This window comes from Coturnix japonica, chromosome 5 (assembly GCF_054131305.1).
Source record: "Coturnix japonica strain WE chromosome 5, WE-NBRP24, whole genome shotgun sequence".
In the NCBI taxonomy this organism is placed as follows: Eukaryota; Metazoa; Chordata; class Aves; order Galliformes; family Phasianidae; genus Coturnix; species Coturnix japonica.
In genome coordinates, this window is record NC_140667.1 from 13,044,191 (window position 1) to 13,062,611 (window position 18,421).

Consider the following 18,421-nt stretch of genomic DNA (forward strand, 5'->3'; position numbering starts at 1 on the left):
CACATTCGGGGCGCTGCCCACCCCCCTGAGCGCTCCCCCCGGCTCTGCCCCCACCCCCCCATTCCCCAGCTCCAGTGGCGAGGAAGAGGCAGTGCTGAGCCGGATATGCTGCGGCTCCCGCAGCCCTCCCTGTAGTGTCCCCGCCGCTCCTCCCGATGCCTTCCGAGGAGACGGATGGACGGACGGACGGGCAGCGAGAGGTGCACCGCTTTCATAATCGCACGGCTACGGAGGGGGGCGAGGGAGGGGGAGGCAGCCTCTTCACACCCCCTTCCCCATCCCCTGTCCTCATCCCCTTCCATCTCCTCCTCTCCGGCCACGGTATTCTCCAAAAGGGAGGGGGGAACTGCTGGCAGGTGGAAGGGATGGGGGGATGCAGCCCCGGCAGGAATCCCGCAGAGGGGAGGGCTCGGCGAAATTATAACAATAATAACGATAATGACAACGATGATAACAAAACCACGCCGGGAGCGAGCGGGGGGAGCTGAGAGGACGCTGCGCTGTGCCGCACTGAGCCGCCTCCCGCACTGCCCGGCACAGCCCGACCGCGGCCCCCTCGCTCCCCATCCCGGGATGGGACGGACGGCACAAGGCCCGGACAGACCGACAGCCAGAGGGACGGACGGACGGAGGACTGCGGGCGGGGGCAGCGCGGCGGTCTGGCAACTCTCCCCGCAGCGCTTCCCCCCCCCAACCCCCCCCAACCCCCACCCCGCCCCGCTCTTCCCAAGTGCTTTTTGCGCTTTGAATTGATGCTTTCTCCTCGCGTCGCCCCGTGATCCCCCTCCTCGCTCCGCTGTCCCTCTCCGAGATGCGGCCCCGTGCCCCCCTGCGCTGTCCTCCCCTTCCTCCGACCCCCCCCTCCCTCCCTCCTCTGCCCTCTCCCCCACTCCTCTCCCCGCTCTCTCCTCCGCCTCCCGCTCCCTCCCTCTCTCTCCTGCCTCCCCCCCACCTCTCCCCTTTCTTTTTCCCCCCCTTTCTCATCTCCCCCCCCTCCATCCCCATTTCTCACTTCGCCAGGGCAGAGCGCGGTGACGCCGCCGCCGCCGCCACCACGGAGAGGACGCAGGACCCCCCTCTGGGCCCCCCGTGCCCTTTCGACGGGGCGGCCTGGACCCCCCGACCCCCTCCGGGCCCTCAGCAGGGCTGCTTCGCATGCATCGCCAAGCCCCCGGCCCTCCGGCACGCCTCACCCGTCCTCTCGCCCTCCTCTGCCGCTCAGCTGATGGAGAGCAAGGGCTGCAAAGGGGACAGCCTGCGGCCAGCGGGAACGTGCAAGCACTCGGTGGAGAAGAAGACCATGACCAACCCCACCACCGTCATCGAGATCTACCCCGACACCAGCGAGGTGAATGACTACTATCTCTGGTCCATCTTCAACTTCGTATACCTCAACTTCTGCTGCCTCGGCTTCATCGCTTTGGCCTATTCTCTGAAAGTGAGTGCTGAGCATCGGGAGGGAGCGCTTTGGGGCTGGGGGTAACTCACATCCGTGCCACCAATGTGGGATGTGCACCACCAGCTGTGGGGATGGGGATGGAGATGGGGAGGTAGCAACGTGGTTTGGAGCTGGGGATGTTGTTTGGTGGAGAAGGGGCACTTGGACCAAGGGACCTTCCCAATAGCACATACCACACGGGCATCCTGCAGTCCAGCACTCGATCCCTTCTTTGGGGCAGGCAGTGACCTGGGGGGATGAGACACAGCAACACTGTGCTGTGGGGCAGGAGCCATAGGTGCCATCGGGCAGCACCATTGGTCAGGTTGTAGTAGGAAGAGGTTGCCAGCACAGGATAATGCTGCCTCTTTGCTTTTTGTCCTATCTCCCACTAAAATCCTCAAAAGAGGAAAGCTGTGGGGTGAGCAGCCCGGCTGGGATATGAGATTCAGCACTGGAACACCCGGCAGCATCTCAGGAGCTGCCATGGGAAAGGGCCCCAGGCTGCCTTTCCCTTCCTAAAGATGAGCCATACAGACCCACAAAGAGCCCAGGCAGCAGGGCAGCCCCGTGTGGGTCATGCTCTGGGGACAGGCAGCTGGCTGATGTGCATTGGCAGCAGCATTTAGCGGGAGGCCGGCTCGTAGCCCAGCTTCATCATAGAAACAGATCAATGAACCCCAGGCAGCACAGGACAGGGAGTGCTGGGCAGCCCTGGGCTCAGCCTGCACCAGCCCTCTGCCTCAGTTTCCCTTCTCTGAGTCTGGGGTTGTCACTGTGCAGGAAGCACAGAGTTAAGATTTCTCATCTTCAGGGCACCACGTAGCTACACCAGGTCTCCCTGTGGTCCCTGTGCTGCAGGCAGCTGTGGGGCTGGGACCTGCCTGAGCCATCCTGTGAAACGGGGTAGTAGAGATCCCTTGGAGCTCTGTGGTAGCCATGGCTCCTCATCTGATGGAAACACACAGTCCTCAGAAACAGATCAGAGTGCGGCAGAAGGGCTGGTGGGTGCTGCCCAAGGCTGGGCTGGGTGCTAGGACAGAACAGGGGCAGTACGGGGTCACTGCGGCAGTGGCAGCAGTAGGTCCAGGCTGAGAGGAGCACCGGAACATTGTGTGCCCTGAGCCCACAGGTGTCTCTGCAGGCACCCCAGCATGTGGCTTCAGCATGCTCCGACAGCTGGTGCACACCTCAGGACCGTGCTGGTGTGGGGCCTCCCAGTGCCTGTGTTGCTGCCTGGGATCTGCCTGGGGTCCTTCTAAAAGATGCCAAAGCAGCTCACCAACGTATCTAAGCTCTTACACAAAGAGATATACGAAGTCATGTAGAGCAAAGGCAGCGCTATCCCAGCCAGGTGCTCCACATGACCCATCAGGTGCTCTGGGCAATACCACGCTGCACACCTCTCTGTTTCCCTTATAGTGGGACAGGTGCTCGGCAGCCATGGCTCTCAGATTGTATCCCTCGGGGCTGTTTCTACACCTCAAGGTCAGAGCAGGAGTAGTGTGCCAACTCAGAGCTGTGTGCACTGGGCTGGGGCAGAGGAGATGAGCAGCAGCACCGAGGGAGATGGAGCCCTCAGGTCACCTCCCTGCAGGCCCAGGGCCACTCAAGCACTCCGGGTTCCTTCCCTTTGATCAGAAGGCATTGCTGCAGCTCTTCTGCACTGTGGCTCCATGGGCTGCCCCCCTTCCCAGCTCCCAGCACTAATGAATGGCACACTGGTGCACAGTGTCAGGAGCTCCTGCTCTGGAGCTCTATCTCTAGAGAGCACTGGGAAAAGCCAAAAGCTCTTTGGGCACCAATTAGGGGATGAGGCAGGAAGTGGAATGAGCTCCACCATGACAGCTGTGCTTGGACTGCGTTGATACTGAGGCAGCAAGGCACTCCAGTGGCATTTGGAGCCCACCCGGCAGCCTGTGTGGCTGCTCTCAGAGCTTTGCTGCTAGTGAGGCATGAGGCACATGGGTGATACGATGGCTGGATTTGCTCCCGGCTGATCCGTGGAGCAAATAAACCCCAGGATCTGCTCCAGAGCAAAAAGCTCCTTATGTGCAGGGAAGCAGAGCTCTGTGTGGGAAATGGGTTTACAGCCAAACCAGCCTCTTCCCAAAGCGTGCCTCCACCAGCTGCAGGCTGAATACTAAGCACAGGCTGCCTTCAGCATGGCCTCATTAGAGTCGTTATCAACAAACCATTTGTCTCCTTGGGAAAGCTGACACAGCACTGGTACCCACCCGCAAGTGCTTGCTTCTGAGTGAGAGCTGAGCCTGAAAGCTGAGATGGGAGGTGGGAAAGGAATAGGGAACGTGGGGATGGAATAAGGAGACGGCACGTAGCATTGGTAGAAGAGAAATGGGGCTGAAGTGTGATGAGGCTGAAGGAGGGGAAGGGAGCTACCTTGAGTGGTGTGGATCTCTGGCACAGCCTTCGTGCAGTGCTCTGGGGAAACTCCACAGTCAGCAGATGTGGGATAACCATCCTCACCTATCAGTTATCTCCGTGGGAATGAGGGCCAGGATGGCAAGATGACTTCAGGCAAGGTAGGGAGGATCAAAGTGAAGATGATAAGAAAGTGTCTGGGACTGAGGCAGCACCTGATCCAGTGTCAGGGCGGTTTGTAATGGCCCTGGAGACCTGTCCTCACTTTGAGAAGGGAGGAGACAGTTTCCAGGCTCAAACCACGAGCAGTCTGGAGCAGGAAACACCTTTTCATTATGTTTGTGTACATCAGGGATGCTGTCACTCAGCTGGAGCTCACAGGCAGTGTAAATTATAATGGCCAATATGGGATGTTTGCATAAGGATGACAGCTGAAGGTGTGTGGGAAAATAGTAAGGGAGGAGAGGAAAGGACCACACCAAAGGGCATGGTGAGAATGAGAAATGTGCTCTGCGTGAGTTGGGATCCTCACCATGATGAAGTCACTACCCCTGTGGAGTCACCATTCTTTGGAGGTGTTTGAGAGCCCTGTGGATGTGGCACTGAGGGATGTGGCTCAGTGGGCACTGTGGGGATGGCTTGAAGGTTGGACTTGATGATCTCAGTGTTCTTTTCCAACCTTAATGATTTGGTGATTCTGTGAAGAGGAGGATGCCCTGAGGCTGCCCTTCACCTCAAGGTGCCCACTTCAGCAAATCAGAGCTCTGCATCCCTCCAGGCTTTTGGGAAGATGCAAAACCCGCAGAACCATTCCTGATGTGAGCCATCCTGGGCATAGAGCTACCACCCCTGAGGTCATCTCCCATCCAGGCAGGCCACCAAGCCAAGCACAATATGTGACAGCCAACAGCGTGGTATTGAGCTGGGACTCCCCTGGCATCCACTCAGTGCCAAGACATAGAGAAAAGGCTTCTGCCACAGCTTGCCTGCTGTGCAGGTCCTTGTGCACTCGGTTGGCCCCACTGTTGCTGGCTGTGCTCAGAGCCCCGCAAGAAGGGCAGCGTGGTGGTGTGAAGCTGCACGGCCCAGAAGGACGGAGGGGTCCAGCAGCCCATCCCTGTGCTGGGCAAGTGGCATCAAGCTTCCAGGAGATCACTGCAGGAGGGAGAGAGGAAAAAAGAGTGGCTGAGACGTGGTCTGAATGCGACGCAGGATGTTTGCAGAAAGCTCCTGGTCGATAAGAGGTTTTTTATGTTTCTAAGAGGACTCTGAGGCTGCTGCAGGATTTCACAGCCTGCCACCGACACCTAGCGGTCAGCCAGCAGCACCTTGCTCCTGATAGCAAGCGCTGGGGGCGTGAGGGGGGGTGAGCAGGAGCACAGCCCCGGAGCCCTCTAGCACTGAGTAAGCAGCACTGCACACGCTGCACCATCCCAAGGACGCTGCCAACTTGATGTGGAAAACTGGACAAAATTCTCTGGTGCCAGGTCCTCTGTGCTCTGAGTGCCTAGTGCCACCTGTGAGGGGTTTGCCGACGGGGATATGGCCCTGCTGGAAAGGAATGGAGCGCATTCCAGAGGTGAGCATCACCATCCCTGCCTGGTGATGCCACTTGTTGCCCGGCGATGCCATTCAGGGCTTGGTGAGGCCATCTATCATCCAGCGCTGCCGGCCGCTGCCCGGCAGTGCCACCTGCTGCCTGCTCTTGTCATCGCTACTCCTGGCAGCCTGGAGGAGGTGGGGACGAGCAGGTGACGCGGACATTGGAAGTCCATGGTTGTCCTGTAGGATAACAAGGACAGCACGCGTGCAGTAAGGTTCATAGAATGGTTTGAATTGGAAGGGGCCCTTAAAACTCGTCTGGTCCAACTCCCCTGCAGTGAATGGGGAAACCTACAGGTCAATCAGGTGCTCAGAACCCCATCCAGCCTGACCTTGAATGATTCCAAGGATGGGGCACTGCACCTCTTGGGCAACCTGTGCCGAACTGGGAAGTGCGGAGCTGCCCCACCAGCCCTGTGGTGCCTATTCCAGCTGGTGCAAACCCCAGAGCTGCCAGGATGGCATGGCACGCTGGGAGGGTCCATCAGCACCCAGATCTCTCTGGGGATGCATTATTACTTTAATTATATCATTTTATTACATATTATCACAGTACATCTCCCAGTTAATTTTGGGTTTTTTTCTGCCTCAGGTCCGGGATAAGAAACTCCTCAATGACTTAAATGGTGCAGTGGAAGACGCCAAGACAGCCCGGCTTTTCAACATCACCAGCTCAGCCCTTGCCACCTTCTGCATCATCCTCATCTTCATCTTCCTGCGGTACCCCCTCACTGATTACTAGCAGGAGGCCAACAGCAGCACCGCCGCCAAAATGCCTCTATGCCAGAAGTGTCTGCAGTTGTTTCCTGTAGCAAGGACACGAGAGTAAAACAACTCCACCGTGACTGGAAGAAAAAAAAAAAAAAGAAAAGAGAAAAAAAAATCAAAAAAGTAAATACATAAATAAAAAATAAATGAATTTATCAGCCCAGGCAAGCGTACTCTCCCTGCTCCTAAACAGTATGTGCTGCTGTAGGAAATGGTTTCACTTCTGCAATTGTACAGGGAGGAAAAGAGACCAAGAAGATCTTACTTCATGGCAAACAGAGCTGTGCAATGAGAGTGTGCAGAGCTGAAAGCTAAATGTGATGTGTGGCCCGATGCATGGCCACGGAGGGCTTTGGGCTGCAGACAGGGCTGGGAGGAAAGTGGAATGCCCAAGGCCAATGGGATGGCCAAGGCTCAGAGCATATCAGGTGTGTTCAAACTGCCCAAATGCCCCACAGCGTTCTGTTGTTTTCCTTCTGTGATGCAGTTCTATTGAATTTAATTCATGGGTTGAGATAACCATCCCAGAGGTCTGAGTGTTAGGGTGCTGGTTCTGGAGAGCCCCAGTGCCTCCAGATCAACCCCAGAGCATTAGAGGGCAAATTTCTCCTTGAGATCATCCAGCAGTGCTGAGAACAAAGGTACCTCATGGGGAACTCCATGTGCTCTGTGAACCAAGTGCTACTGTATTTCTGTAACACGGTCAATAAAGATACCTCTGATATCTACTGCTGCTGGGTCAATTATCATAGCATCATCAAATCATTAAAGGCTGGAAAAGACCTCTAAGGTCAGCAAGTCCTCCCCTAACCCATCCCCATCATGCCCACTGGCCATATCTCTCAATTCCACATCTACCCTGCTATTGAACACCTCCAGAGATGGTGAGCCCTGTTCCTCAGGTTGTTCTCCCCTCATTTTGCACAAAGACAGAAAGGATTGACAATGCTGCATGCTAGGGTAAGGGACAGGATGAATCATCCACATTCGATGTGCTGCTTAAAAAAAAAAAAACAACCTTGTATTTCTTGAGTTTTTAAGATGAGAGGGCTGAGGGGATGCTACATGTCCCTGAGCCACTGGGGTATGGCAGTCTCCAAGGATGGCTGAAGAAATAGGGCAAAGAAGCAGAGAGTCGCATCCCACTGGCAAGAAGCAATGCCTGTGTCCCCGGCAGCTGCTTAAGAGAGTGTCAGGAATGAGGGATGCAGGAGGATGTGTGCCAGGTTGGAGATCCAGCTCTGCGCTGACCCCTGCGGTGCTCAATCAGCGTCTGGCAGAGCCAAGGCAGCCAGGAGGCAGCTCCCCCCGCCGGTGGTACAAGAATGAAGAGCTGTCGTCTGAACCTTCGGCTCCTCAGGCTGCACAAAACGTCAGCCCTGTGCCATCAGCCCCAGGTCATAGCATGAACAAACGGTCAGGCCTGGGATAAAATACAGCTCCCCAGCCTCTTATCTAATTGCATATTCTGCAGCTGTCTCATCTCTTTTAGGTGCAAAATGAGCTCCTCAGCACGTGACGATGCCAGCTCTGTTTCTCTTCCCTTCACTGAGACTTCTTCAGAATGGTTGCAGCAGGAGGAGGCAACAGCATGAATCCCAGAGGAGAAGAGTGGGGCGAGGTGATGCAGCATGTCAGCAGCAGGACAGTGCTCTCAAAGACACCAGTGCAGCCCAGAGCTCCTCTGGGCTTCACTTATAGGCAAAGCGATGGGTTTTTGCCTTGACCTCTTCAAGTGCAACAAGACGAAGGGCAGAGACCTTGAGATTTGCCCTGGTGATCACCTCACAGGTGGTTTTCTATGTGGAAAGCCCTGGCTTGGCAGGCAGGAGCAGGGCTGCTCAGATAAAGCCAGATCTGAAACAAAGCTGGATGCAACCCAGAGCCATCCCTCCTGCCTCTAACAAGTGTGACAAATGAGTGCCATCATCTCTTCCCCCATGGGCCGCTCCAGTCAAAGGAGGACGATGGTTGCTGCTGTAATTAACCAGGGGAATATTGCACTGACGCTGCAGCATTTTTGCATGCATCACCTGCCGGGGATGGACAGGCTGGGCTATTATTAGCACCACCACGCTTGTTATTTGCTGCCAGGAACACCCACACTGGGTGAGGTATCTCCGTGTGAACGCCGCAGCAGGGCTGAGGTGCACCAAAACCTGCAGACAGATCGAGCACCCCTTCTTTGTTTTAGCTTGGAGGGAACGTGAGAATGAAATGCAGCACTCAAATATCACTGTGATTTCTTTTTTCAGTAATGCAGGAACATTCTGGAGAGGGAGAGCTCGCCAAGGCTGCCACCAGCACGGCAGAAGGAAGGATTTGGGGCTGCTGCTCTGCCTTTTCACTTCTGCCACTCACAGCACTGCTGGGCGCACTCCAGCTCACACCTTTTCTTGGCTGTGAAGATGCAGCCTCTGTTGCATTCAGAAGCAGGAGCAACAACTGAGCAGAGGGGTGAGAGAGAGGAGCCGTCAGATGCCTGAGAAGCCTTTTGAATTCAGGAAGGAAGGATGGTTACATTGCCACGTGATGATTTCATTGCACTCCCCAGCAGCACATCAGGAGACCGAGAGGTGGCTCTGGGCACTCTCCTGAAGTCTCTGTGGGACCTCACAGGGAGAAGGGTGCCCTCGTGTGTGAGCAAATGCCACACACTTACGCAAGCCCCAGGCTCAGCGCTGCCACCTCCGCATAGAGGCTGCCGAGCCAGTTTGCAGGCAAATCCCAGCTGGGTTGAACTGGTTTGGATTTCCTCCCAGCGGCAGCCGTGACCCCGTGGCTCTCCTACGTCAATGAGTCGGCTGCAAGAAATAGGGCAGGAGGAAGAGCAGAGCTGGCACCCAGTTTGGGTAATGACGTTCAACCCAGCTCCAGCATCCTCAGCTTCCCACAGGGGTGAGTGAGCAGCCCTCATTTTGCACGAGGCCATACTGGGGTCCAGAAGTACCCAAAGTACCTGCTAGTTCCCTCCAGTGCTGCTCCACTGGGCTCTGTGAGCTGGAGCTGCCCCTTTGCTCAGTGCCACCAGGTTCAGGGTCAGGATGCAGCTGCAGCCATGCAGATGCAGGGGAGCAATGGGGTGCTGGTGGGGCTGCCTGCTGCTCCAGGCAGGATAGGTGCTGCACAGAGGGCCTCACAGAGTGCCCAGCTCACCATGCGGGGAAGGGTGGGAGGCACAGATGGCAGCAGATGCTCTCATCACTGAAACTGATTTCAGCAGCATAGAAAACAAAACAAAAAAAAATCCTAGCAACTGATGAGCAGCTGAACAAAACCCTGCACAGGGGTAGGGAAAAGAGTCCAGTACTGAGAGCCCTCAGCCTTGTGCAGAGCTGCCCTCACAAAGCCTTCAGCATCTCACAACGTGATCACTCCGTGCCCAGTACAAAGGTCCCGCTCCTCCCATCCCCTGTGTGACTCATGCTCCGAGCAGAAGGATTTTATTCAGCGTTGCGTTTTGGTGCCGTTTCCCCTTTATTCCTCAGGCAGAGCTGCAGTGCTATTGCTGCAGCACACAGCCGATAAATGGCACGGCGCACACCTCCAGCCTCACACTGCCCCATAGCGTTGTCTGTCTCCAGTAGCCGAGCACTGGTTGGTGCTGAAAGCAATTATTTGGGCGTTTAAAACAACCACGGGTTGGGGGAGAAGCCTCTCCTTTCTGGTGGACTCATTGCTTTGGCAGAAATCTGCTTAGCTCGAGTTTTGTGCTTGGCCTGAGATGGCAATTACGGGTCTTGGAAAACGTTTGAGCAAAAATGACGACGTGTGCAAGCGTACTTTGCATTTAAAACACATTGCTGGGATGCAACCAATCTTCGGGTGTGCCTGGAATACGAGAAAAAGAGGGGGGAAAAAAACACCCAGAATGAAGCGAATGGGGTAAATTGTCCCTCAAACGCTTTTTAATTGAAGTAGAGTAAGGAGCGAGCGGCCGCAGCATCGCTGCTCTGCACACAGTGGGGGGGGACCCGACCCCGGCAATGACAATGGCTGCACATCTGGTGCCCGGCAGCGCGGCGCTGCTTTGTTCTGCCACAGCGGCATCACCCCGGCCCTGCCCGCATCACTTCCCTCGGTAACGCCGGCTGCTGCCGGGCCCCGGGGAGCCCACGGAACAACGAGCCCTTCTGTCCACCTCCCCTTCTCCGTTTGCTGCCCTGGGAGATGCTCTGTGGGTCAGGTCTAACCCCGGGCCGTGACAGCGGTGTGTCAGAACAGGGCTTGGAGATGTTCTTTTGAACCGGTTTTGGAGAGAAACTGCCCAAACGCGTTCCCTTCCAGCACGGCGGAGCGACCCCGGTGCGCGGGGGGCTTTGCACCGATCCGGTGCACGGGGCTTTTTGCACCGATCCGCTTCGCACTGATTATTGCAGCACGAGAGCACAGTGTGGCTCGTGCCCCACGTCCAACAAACCACCCTCAGTCCTCTCCGCGATCTCACTCCGCGCACCTGGAGAGAAGAGAGTTAATTTCCAACACCCGGCATCCGCGCGGGCTGCCGGCTCCCTCCATTTCATAAGCTCCAGCAAAACCCTAAAGCTGCTCATCCTTCATCCTCCGTTAAGCCGGAGCAGCGGGCAGGACGGAGCGGGGCTGTCCAGGTGCTCCAGGTGGGGCTCGTGTCGCTCTGCGCCCCGCGAGCAGCGCCCTCTGCCCGAGCCGCGGCTCCGCGCTGCTCCGCGGGGTGACATCACCCTGCTCCGCTCCAGCCTCGCTGATTGGCTGCGGGTGACGTCAACGCTGCCTTTTTTCTTTCTTTTTTTTCCTTTCTTCCCCCCCCTTTCTCCTCACCCCCCCCCCTTGTTCTATGACCTCATCGCCGGCGCATTCCCGGCTCGCGGACCGGCGCGGAGCAGCGCGGAGCTCGGCCGCTGCGCGGCATGCGGGCCCTATGGAGAGGCGCGGCCATCCGCGCCCGCCGCACCGGGTCAGTGTGAGCCGGGCCGGGAGGGGACTGTGTCCTACGGGGCTCTGGGAGATGGGAGCGGTGTGGCCGCGTGTGCGGAGCGGAGCCGCGGAAGGGCTGGGGGAGGCGTCGCTCTGCCCCGTTGAAAATACCCGCACCGAGCTTGGCGTGCGTTGTTATCCGTAGGGCTTTGGGGCTTAAAGAGCGAGTGGGATCGTTTCGGAACGAGCGTTAATAAAAAACACCTGCGGGGGGTGGGCGCAGGTGGGAACGGTGCATCGCCGGCCGTGGAGAGAGACGGTAGCTCGGGGCTGCGAGGTGAGGGGCCGAGGGTGGGTATGGGATCCACGGTGTCACAGCTGTGATGTTCAGATGCAGCGAGTCTCGGAGCGTCGCTGAAACACCGGCCGTGAGTCGGGCTGCGCGGTCCGTACTGCACAGTCCGTACTGCGCTGCGCTGCTGCGGGATCTGTAGGCGCTGCGGGCGGTGAGCGCGTTGTACGCCCCGCTCAGTTCATCCCCTCCGTCCTTCCCTGTACGCGCAGACCGGCCGACATCTCCCCCATCCCCAGCCAATTCTCTGCGTGCGGAGCGCAGGTCGGTTTTTCGAACTCGGCGATGATTTTCCTTATTGATAAATAAGTTCCTTCTCCTTCCTGCTCTGCCCCCCCCACCCCTCACACGCACACCCCTTTCTCCTCCCCCAAAATTAAATTCCTGAGCAACAGCAAAAGCTGATGTCAGTGCCTCGGCTCACATCGGGAAGCTCCGCGCAGGTCGGTGAGGTGCGGGTTATCACGGGGAGGACGCGCCTCGGTGCGGGTTTCTTGCGGACGTTTGGGTTTTCTGGGCACGGTGTTGCGGTGTCACCCGTGGTTCCCAGGTGGGGAGCCCAGCCCTGCCCCGGGCACAAGTCACCCGCCACGATTTGGGGCGTAAAAGCACAGATTCCTACCAGCAGCGATTGGGAAGCCCAGGGAGATGCTGAGCTCCGTGCCCGCAGCCCGGGGCCGCGGTAACCTTGTAGGCAGCCCTAGGAGCCTTGCGCGAGGCTCACCGCATTGTCTGCACCCGCGCTGTGCTGCGCAGAGCTCGGGCATGGCTGTAGCTTTGTGCTGGAAGGGCCGGGTGTGCGGTGCTGCTGGGTCTGGGTTCGGTGGCGATGTGCAGGGCTCTACAGGAGAGGTTGGTTGGGTTCGGAGCTGGCTCCTGGGTTGCCTTTGTGTTTGCTTGTGGTGATTCCCAAAGCAAGATGAGCTCTGCACCAACTCTCATGCCTATAGCTGGCTGCATTTAGGGTTTCTTGCTAAGATACCTCCTAGGGCTCTGCGGATGTATTCTCATCAGTTTTGATGCGCACAGCCGTGCTTCACCCCAACGGGCTTTGAACACTCCGTGGTTTGTGTGGGTTGTTGTCCTTCCCTTGATGCAGGTAAGGGGCTGGGAGAGACCTGAAGCTGGCATCGCAAGGTGGGCAAGCCCTGTAGAAGTGCTCACTATGTAGAGATACGGCAGACACCATGTTTGTATGCTGGGTGTTTTTGCTGGGGCCGGGCACCTTGCCAAAGAAGCAGCCAAGGTGCTGTATTTGGAGAGGCTGCTGCCCAAAATCCAACACAGTACAATTATTATTGTCAGAACCCCCCACTGCACTGGGTACAGCTCCTCAGAGCATGCGTCCTGCAGGGGATTGGCCCTGCAACCACCTTGCAAAAGACTCTCCTGGAGGAGGCTGTGGCTCAGTGGGGTTCTGGAAATGGCTTCTCGCAGCACCCACTCTATCCCTATCCCTTCCCCTGCTCCAGCTGTATTAATCTACATAATTAAGATGAGGGATGTTAAAGGTGCCTTCCCCTTCTGTTTGGTTCTGTTGCCCTTAGGTGTGCCTGCTCGTGGGGATCAGAGGTTGGTCTCTGCTATGCAGTGCGATTGGAGCTGTGATCTGCAGCCTTGGCTGCACTCAGGTGCAGAGCGCATTCACGGTTTCTGGGATGGGAGCAGGAAAAGGAGGTGCTCCATGCTTGGCAGCCTTGATTTATGATCTAGGCCGTCATCCTGAAACAACCACAGCAAGGTGAATCTGCTGGGGAGCGTGGCGATAAAGAAAGGAGCATGCAGGTGCTGGCTCCTGGGAGGACAGCAGGAAGGCTCAGCTGGGACATGTAGGTAGTTTTGCCTTCCGCTATGGGTTTAATGGCAGGGTTTAGTAGAACTGTCCACAGAACCCCCGGGGCTGAGGGGTTCCTGCTCTCACCCCACTCCATGCCGCTCTCCAGAGGTGCTCCACAGCCCTGCGATGCCGTCATCCCACAGGGAACACTTGCGAGTGCTCTTCTGCATCTCGATGCCCTCTGGGTTTTAAAACCTGTTTTTCAAGCTTTCAATTTCTCCTCTGCAGGTACACCTGTCCTACTCGGTGCGGGGTGGGAAAGGAGGCACCTGATGTGATTACATGCAGGCGTGGGGAAGGGAGGCGAATGGCCTGAGATCGCTCATCAGATAAGGGGCTAAATGAGTGCTCGCAATTTTCTCAAGCTTGCTTGCGGAAACCTGCGCATGCGTTGCAAGCAAGGTTAGAGCACAGCAAGGGAGTGCAAAGGCTGCAAAAATGGTGTCAGAGGCTGTCCTTAAGTTAAGCAGAGCTTGCGGTGTGATGGTAGGATGTGTGCTGTGCTTGGCTGTCAGCTGCTGGCTTTGCCTTCTCTTCTGATGGAGGTGGGACAGAACATAGCATGTGGTTGTGTCACATCCCTTGGGAATGATGCTCAGTGCCCTGCTGTGGCAGATGTGGTGCTTAGGGATGTGGCTCATTGTGCATGGCGGTGATGGCCTAGTGGCTGGATTTGATGATCTCAGATTATTTTTTTTCTAACCTTAATGATTTTATGGTTCTATGAATTGAGCTCTGGTCACAAGTGAGCACCTCCATGACTCCATCTCCCCTTTATCAATGAAGTCATGGAAAAGCAAACAAGCTCTTATCTCTTCCAAGAACTGATTGTAGGCTTCCTACCTCAACCTTTGGGTCGGTGCCATCCATGAGGCTCCTTTTGTTCTCAAACCTCTCTGCTTCAAGCAGGAAGAGGAGAAGCCCCTACTGGAGGGTACAGCAGGGCTGTACTGGGGTCATAATCCATAATTGTGCTATTTAATCTATCCTCTGAGAGCCTTCTAGACCCTACTGAACCAGAGAACCTGAGCAGGTGTGCAGCACGTGGTCCATTGCTTTGTGTACAGCTTCTGTGTGTTACAGTGCTGCTCAGGACCTCTAGTTTTCACAAGTAATGTGTGGTGCCTGGAGAGGCATCTGATGCTCCTGAAGATACGTGCAATTGGGACTGGGGGAGATTCCAGCCTGTGCTGTACAAAGGTGAAATAAGCAATGCCCTTTGCTCTAGGGTTAGAAACCCTTCCTTGATTCCATCTTTTCTTCCCATTCTTCTTGTGCCTATTTCCTTGTTTGTTGTGCATGGAAAGTCCAACCCAATGTGTGTGCATGACTTGTCTGCCTCCGTTGTACCTTATATTTTGTAATCAAACCTTCTGGTTTCTTGGGGCAGAGACCTTGTGTTCAGGCTTTTCTCTGGAGAGTCTTGGGATTCACTCTCGTAATTGGCAGAGGAGTGAGTTCTGGAGAGCCTCTGTTCTGAGCCTGCTAACAACTGGGAATGGGTCTTTTGGTGACCAGGACAAGACAACCCAATCTGGTGTTGGAGTTGGCCCTCCATTGGGAGAGTGGTTGGCCAGGTGAGCTGCTGAGGTCCCTTCCAACCTAAATTACACTGTGACTCTTCCATACCTACCTGCCATCCTGATTTTCCCTGGCTTTTGTAAAACTGGGGAGGGCTTTGGTGCAGATATCTGCTGCTGCTGTCCCTGGAGGAAAGCTGGGAAGGTGATCCTCTGGGACTGAGATGTGATACTTGGAATTGTTCTGTGGGGAGGCAGTGGGACAGACTGCCTCAGCACACTGGATGGAGCTGACTGCTGGGGGTAAGGGGGGGGGTGGAAATAAAGAATAATGTGAATCTCTGACTGGGCAAAATCTCCCTAGACACGTCCTCATGTGAAGCAATTGCTTTCTACCATTAAAAATAGATCGGTGCATTCTCCACTTGCTTGCTGAATGCTGATGCCTGTAATTCTGTGTCATCCTTGCAATCTCTTCTGCTTTGAGCTTGGCTGCCTCTTTGTCTGGCACCTGAGCAGGGTTCATTCAGCAGTAACTGATCCAGAGATAAGTGTGAGCTCTTGTGTAGTCTCTCAGGGCTGGAGGAAAGGTGAGGAGCCCTGATCTGATGCGGCTTAGCTGCTCGGCCTGCAAACCTAAAGGGGTACAGCTTGGTATGTTTGTGGATGCTTGATGGTCAACACCAGTGATGAGTTAGACCTTCTGATATGGAAACTGACAAGAGGATGTGGAAGCTCTGTGTATGTCATGGTACATCATTCATGTTTGGAACAGGCTGTCCAGGGAGGCGGTGGAGTCATCATCCTTGGAAGTCTTCAAGACAAGGGTAGATGTGGTACTGAGGGACAGATGATCTTAGTTGTCTTTTCCAGACTGAGTGATTCTATGATTCAATGTACAGATAGGGGAAGAGCTGCTAGACACGCTTTGATCCTCCCCCCCAAAGTCGCCTCAGTTTGACCTGATGAAACCACCTGACAATGAATCACATTAGGCAGGGGAGACGGAGACATTGGGGTAGAGATGCTGGTGAGGCCTTTGCCTGTCTTATGTGCTATTCCTAGATAAAGGAAATCCTTTGATACTCATAGTTAGTGTTTTCTTCTTGTGACTGAGAAAAGAGGAAGAGCCTAGGCTGACACGTGCTAATTCATCCCAAATCCACGTGCATGTTCTATTGTGTGAAAGCCTTGAACCAGTTTGGAAAAGCCCTGAAAAATGTAGGAAACCATGTTGGTGGATCTGTCATTCCATGGGAAATCAGCTCCCTTTCATTTGTGTTGAATTCTGGTTCTCCTAAGAAGAGCCAGAGTTTCAGTCAGCTTAGGGTGGCATCTCTGGGCTTTAGCCTATCCTGGCTGGAAGACTTTGTTAGAATCTGCATCTGTACCTCAGATTACACTGGCTGAGATCAGAAACTGTGTAAATGATGCCAGAAGAAAGTCCTGTTATTGTTCTTTAGTGAGTCTGGGAGCCCTGACTGCCATTTCTACACATGAACATGTGGCACAGGGCAGATGCCAGCAGGTTTGTCTAGCGCTTGCTTCAACTTCTATGCTTTCACCTTTTACCTCACCTGTGGCTGTTTCAGATTTATTTAATTTGTCACTGTCCTTATGAAATGAAATGGGGATGTTTTGATCTACCTCAAAGAACCACAACTCAGCCCAGTGCTTTCTTTTCCTTAGAATGTAGAGATCATGGGAAAATAGTCTGTGGGTCCCGGAAACACTTTTTTCAGGAGACAAAAACTGACCCAGCAGATATTTATAGTGTTTGGCGTCTTAGGACGAGAGATCAGGGTCAGCTCTGCTGAAGTATCTAACTGCATACCTTTCTGGTCTGCCTCTGCCTGGGCTTACTGCAAAAAGGCAGATGAGACGTTGGAAATCCCAAAAACAGCCCATGGGATGGTCTTTGGGCTTGTCCAGTGGAATTGCGGCAAAGGTGGGGACATCAGGCAGTGGGAAGCACCCTTGGGACTGTGATACTGAAGGAAATGGTTTAGAGTGGTTACAAGCATGGGCTGATGGTTGAACTGGGTGATCTTTGCAGTCTTTCCAACTTCAGTGGTTCTATGTCCTCTACTTTACACCCTGTTGTGGTGTGTCTGCTCACAGGAGAAGATGCTTTCAGCTTTAAGACATGAACATGTCTGTCTCTTAGCTTGGCAAGAAGGGGATGGAAATGAAATAGCTCTGGTATGAGAAAGCAGCATGCATGGGGGCTCCATCTGCAGCATGGGTGAAGGCAGAGATTAAATGGCTGGCTGGTCATAGATAACCTTTGGTCCTGCCTTTTGTAGGCTTTAAAGGAAAGCTTGTGTTTATACTACAGGAGAAAACAATATAAATAGTCTTAAAAGTATAAGAAGAGGAGATAGTGGCATTGTCATATATGCCAGCTGTAGAGCCTGCTGTTCTTCTCTGTTGGCTTTCCCTGCCTGGTAGCACTCCAGAAATAATTTTGTGAGGAACCAGATCATGACCATTATATACAATGTGGTTTGGCTGGGAGGTGATTGCATTTGCAGCTACAACCTACCAAGCATTGTTCCATGTTCTGGACCACTCATGGTGGGCACAACTGGAATGCAAACTCCTGCTTCTCAGCATCATCCCCCAGTGATGACGCCTCCATCTGCCTTCCCCTGGTGGTGGGGACTGCCTCTTCCCAAAGCCCAGTCTGCATGGAGATTTGGGAGGGGGGTCTTGTCTTGGAGAGAAGGGACACCCCACTTGTGGGAAGCGTTGAATGGGGAAGTGAGGTGAGCATCAGTGGGGCTGTGTGAGTCTCCGCTGTCTTGGGAAAGCCTATGTGAGTCTCTGAGGGTGAGAACAGGGCAGTGGTTGCAGAGGGACAGCACAGTGATGCCGTCTCATTTTTACCTCCTGGGAATCACAAAATGTCTCTCCTCATTCTTAAGCTTCGTCAGGGAAAGGCAGATGAGCAGCCTTTATGTTTGAGTAGTGAATATGGTTAGTGATGGTTTTTAACCTCATTTTAAGGAGGAGAAGACAAAATCATGTATTTTTCTTTCCACCTTAGAAGAGAAATCCTTTGTGCTCTATTTTAAGGGGATATCAAGCAACTGCTAAGCAATTGGCAGCACTTCCAGAGTAGCTACGGCAGGCACCTATGGCTTTGTCCCAGTGCCGCCACGGGGGATTATTCATGCTCCAAATTCCCCTCCCCAGATGAAAGCTTGCATCTCTCACCAGGAGATGCTATGCAGATCACAATGCCGGGAGAAGCAGAAGGGGATCAGTAGATGGGCTGAGCTGCAAAGCAGATGGGATGGAGTGAGGAGAGGCATCCTGGAGCTTCATAATGGCCCGTCTTGCCCCGTGCCGTTGGCTGGGCTGGAGGCAGCAACTCGAGCATCCTGCGGGATGTGAGCTGAAGGCACTGCGGTAGCATCGCCTCGGGCCAGAGACGCAGCCGTTGCCTGGCAGCTGCGAGTTTCCAGGGAAACCAGAGGTGCTAACTTGTTAATGAGCCCCGTGTCCCTGATTGCTGCCGCAAAATAATAATAATTAGTAATAGGGCTGTGTTTTAGGAATCCCTCAAACAGCAGGAGCCTGCCGAGGGGAGTTCACTAAGTGCCAAAGCACTTGAAAGAAAAGAG

At 54.8% G+C, this 18,421-nt stretch overlaps 2 protein-coding genes and 1 long non-coding RNA gene across 6 annotated transcripts in view; 2 read left to right on the forward strand and 1 right to left on the reverse strand.

Annotated features, from left to right (window-relative positions):
* The first annotated feature begins 52 nt into the window (after positions 1 to 52).
* IFITM10 (interferon induced transmembrane protein 10) lies at positions 53 to 6,918 on the forward strand. Of its 2 annotated transcripts, XM_085548386.1 has the most exons (4): positions 53 to 200; positions 541 to 657; positions 1,021 to 1,438; positions 6,015 to 6,918. In XM_085548386.1, exons 1-4 carry the CDS (start codon positions 175 to 177, stop codon positions 6,162 to 6,164), a joined length of 711 nt encoding a protein of 236 aa, XP_085404512.1. In that variant the 5' UTR covers positions 53 to 174; the 3' UTR covers positions 6,165 to 6,918. The 2 variants fall into 2 exon arrangements, with proteins under 2 accessions (XP_085404512.1, XP_015719326.1); XM_015863840.3 differs by lacking the exon at positions 541 to 657 and having other exon boundaries at positions 57 to 200.
* On the reverse strand, positions 5,938 to 10,868 carry LOC116653471 (uncharacterized). Its single transcript, XR_004307345.2, has 2 exons — positions 10,647 to 10,868; positions 5,938 to 6,267 (listed from the first exon to the last, which is right to left on the reverse strand). It is a non-coding gene; the product is annotated as an uncharacterized LOC116653471 (long non-coding RNA).
* Positions 10,869 to 10,990: 122 nt separating this feature from the next.
* The window catches only part of DUSP8 (dual specificity phosphatase 8), a 39,701-nt gene continuing 32,270 nt past the window's right edge, over positions 10,991 to 18,421 (forward strand). The window contains exons 1-3 of one of the 3 annotated variants that reach the window (XM_085548382.1): positions 10,999 to 11,123; positions 13,501 to 13,674; positions 14,663 to 14,849. The gene's annotated coding sequence lies outside the window, so the exon portion shown is untranslated. Of the gene's footprint in view, positions 11,124 to 11,821; positions 11,879 to 13,500; positions 13,675 to 14,662; positions 14,850 to 18,421 lie in introns of those variants that run through there. The other 2 variants (XM_015863828.2, XM_015863829.3) reach the window with 2 other exon arrangements.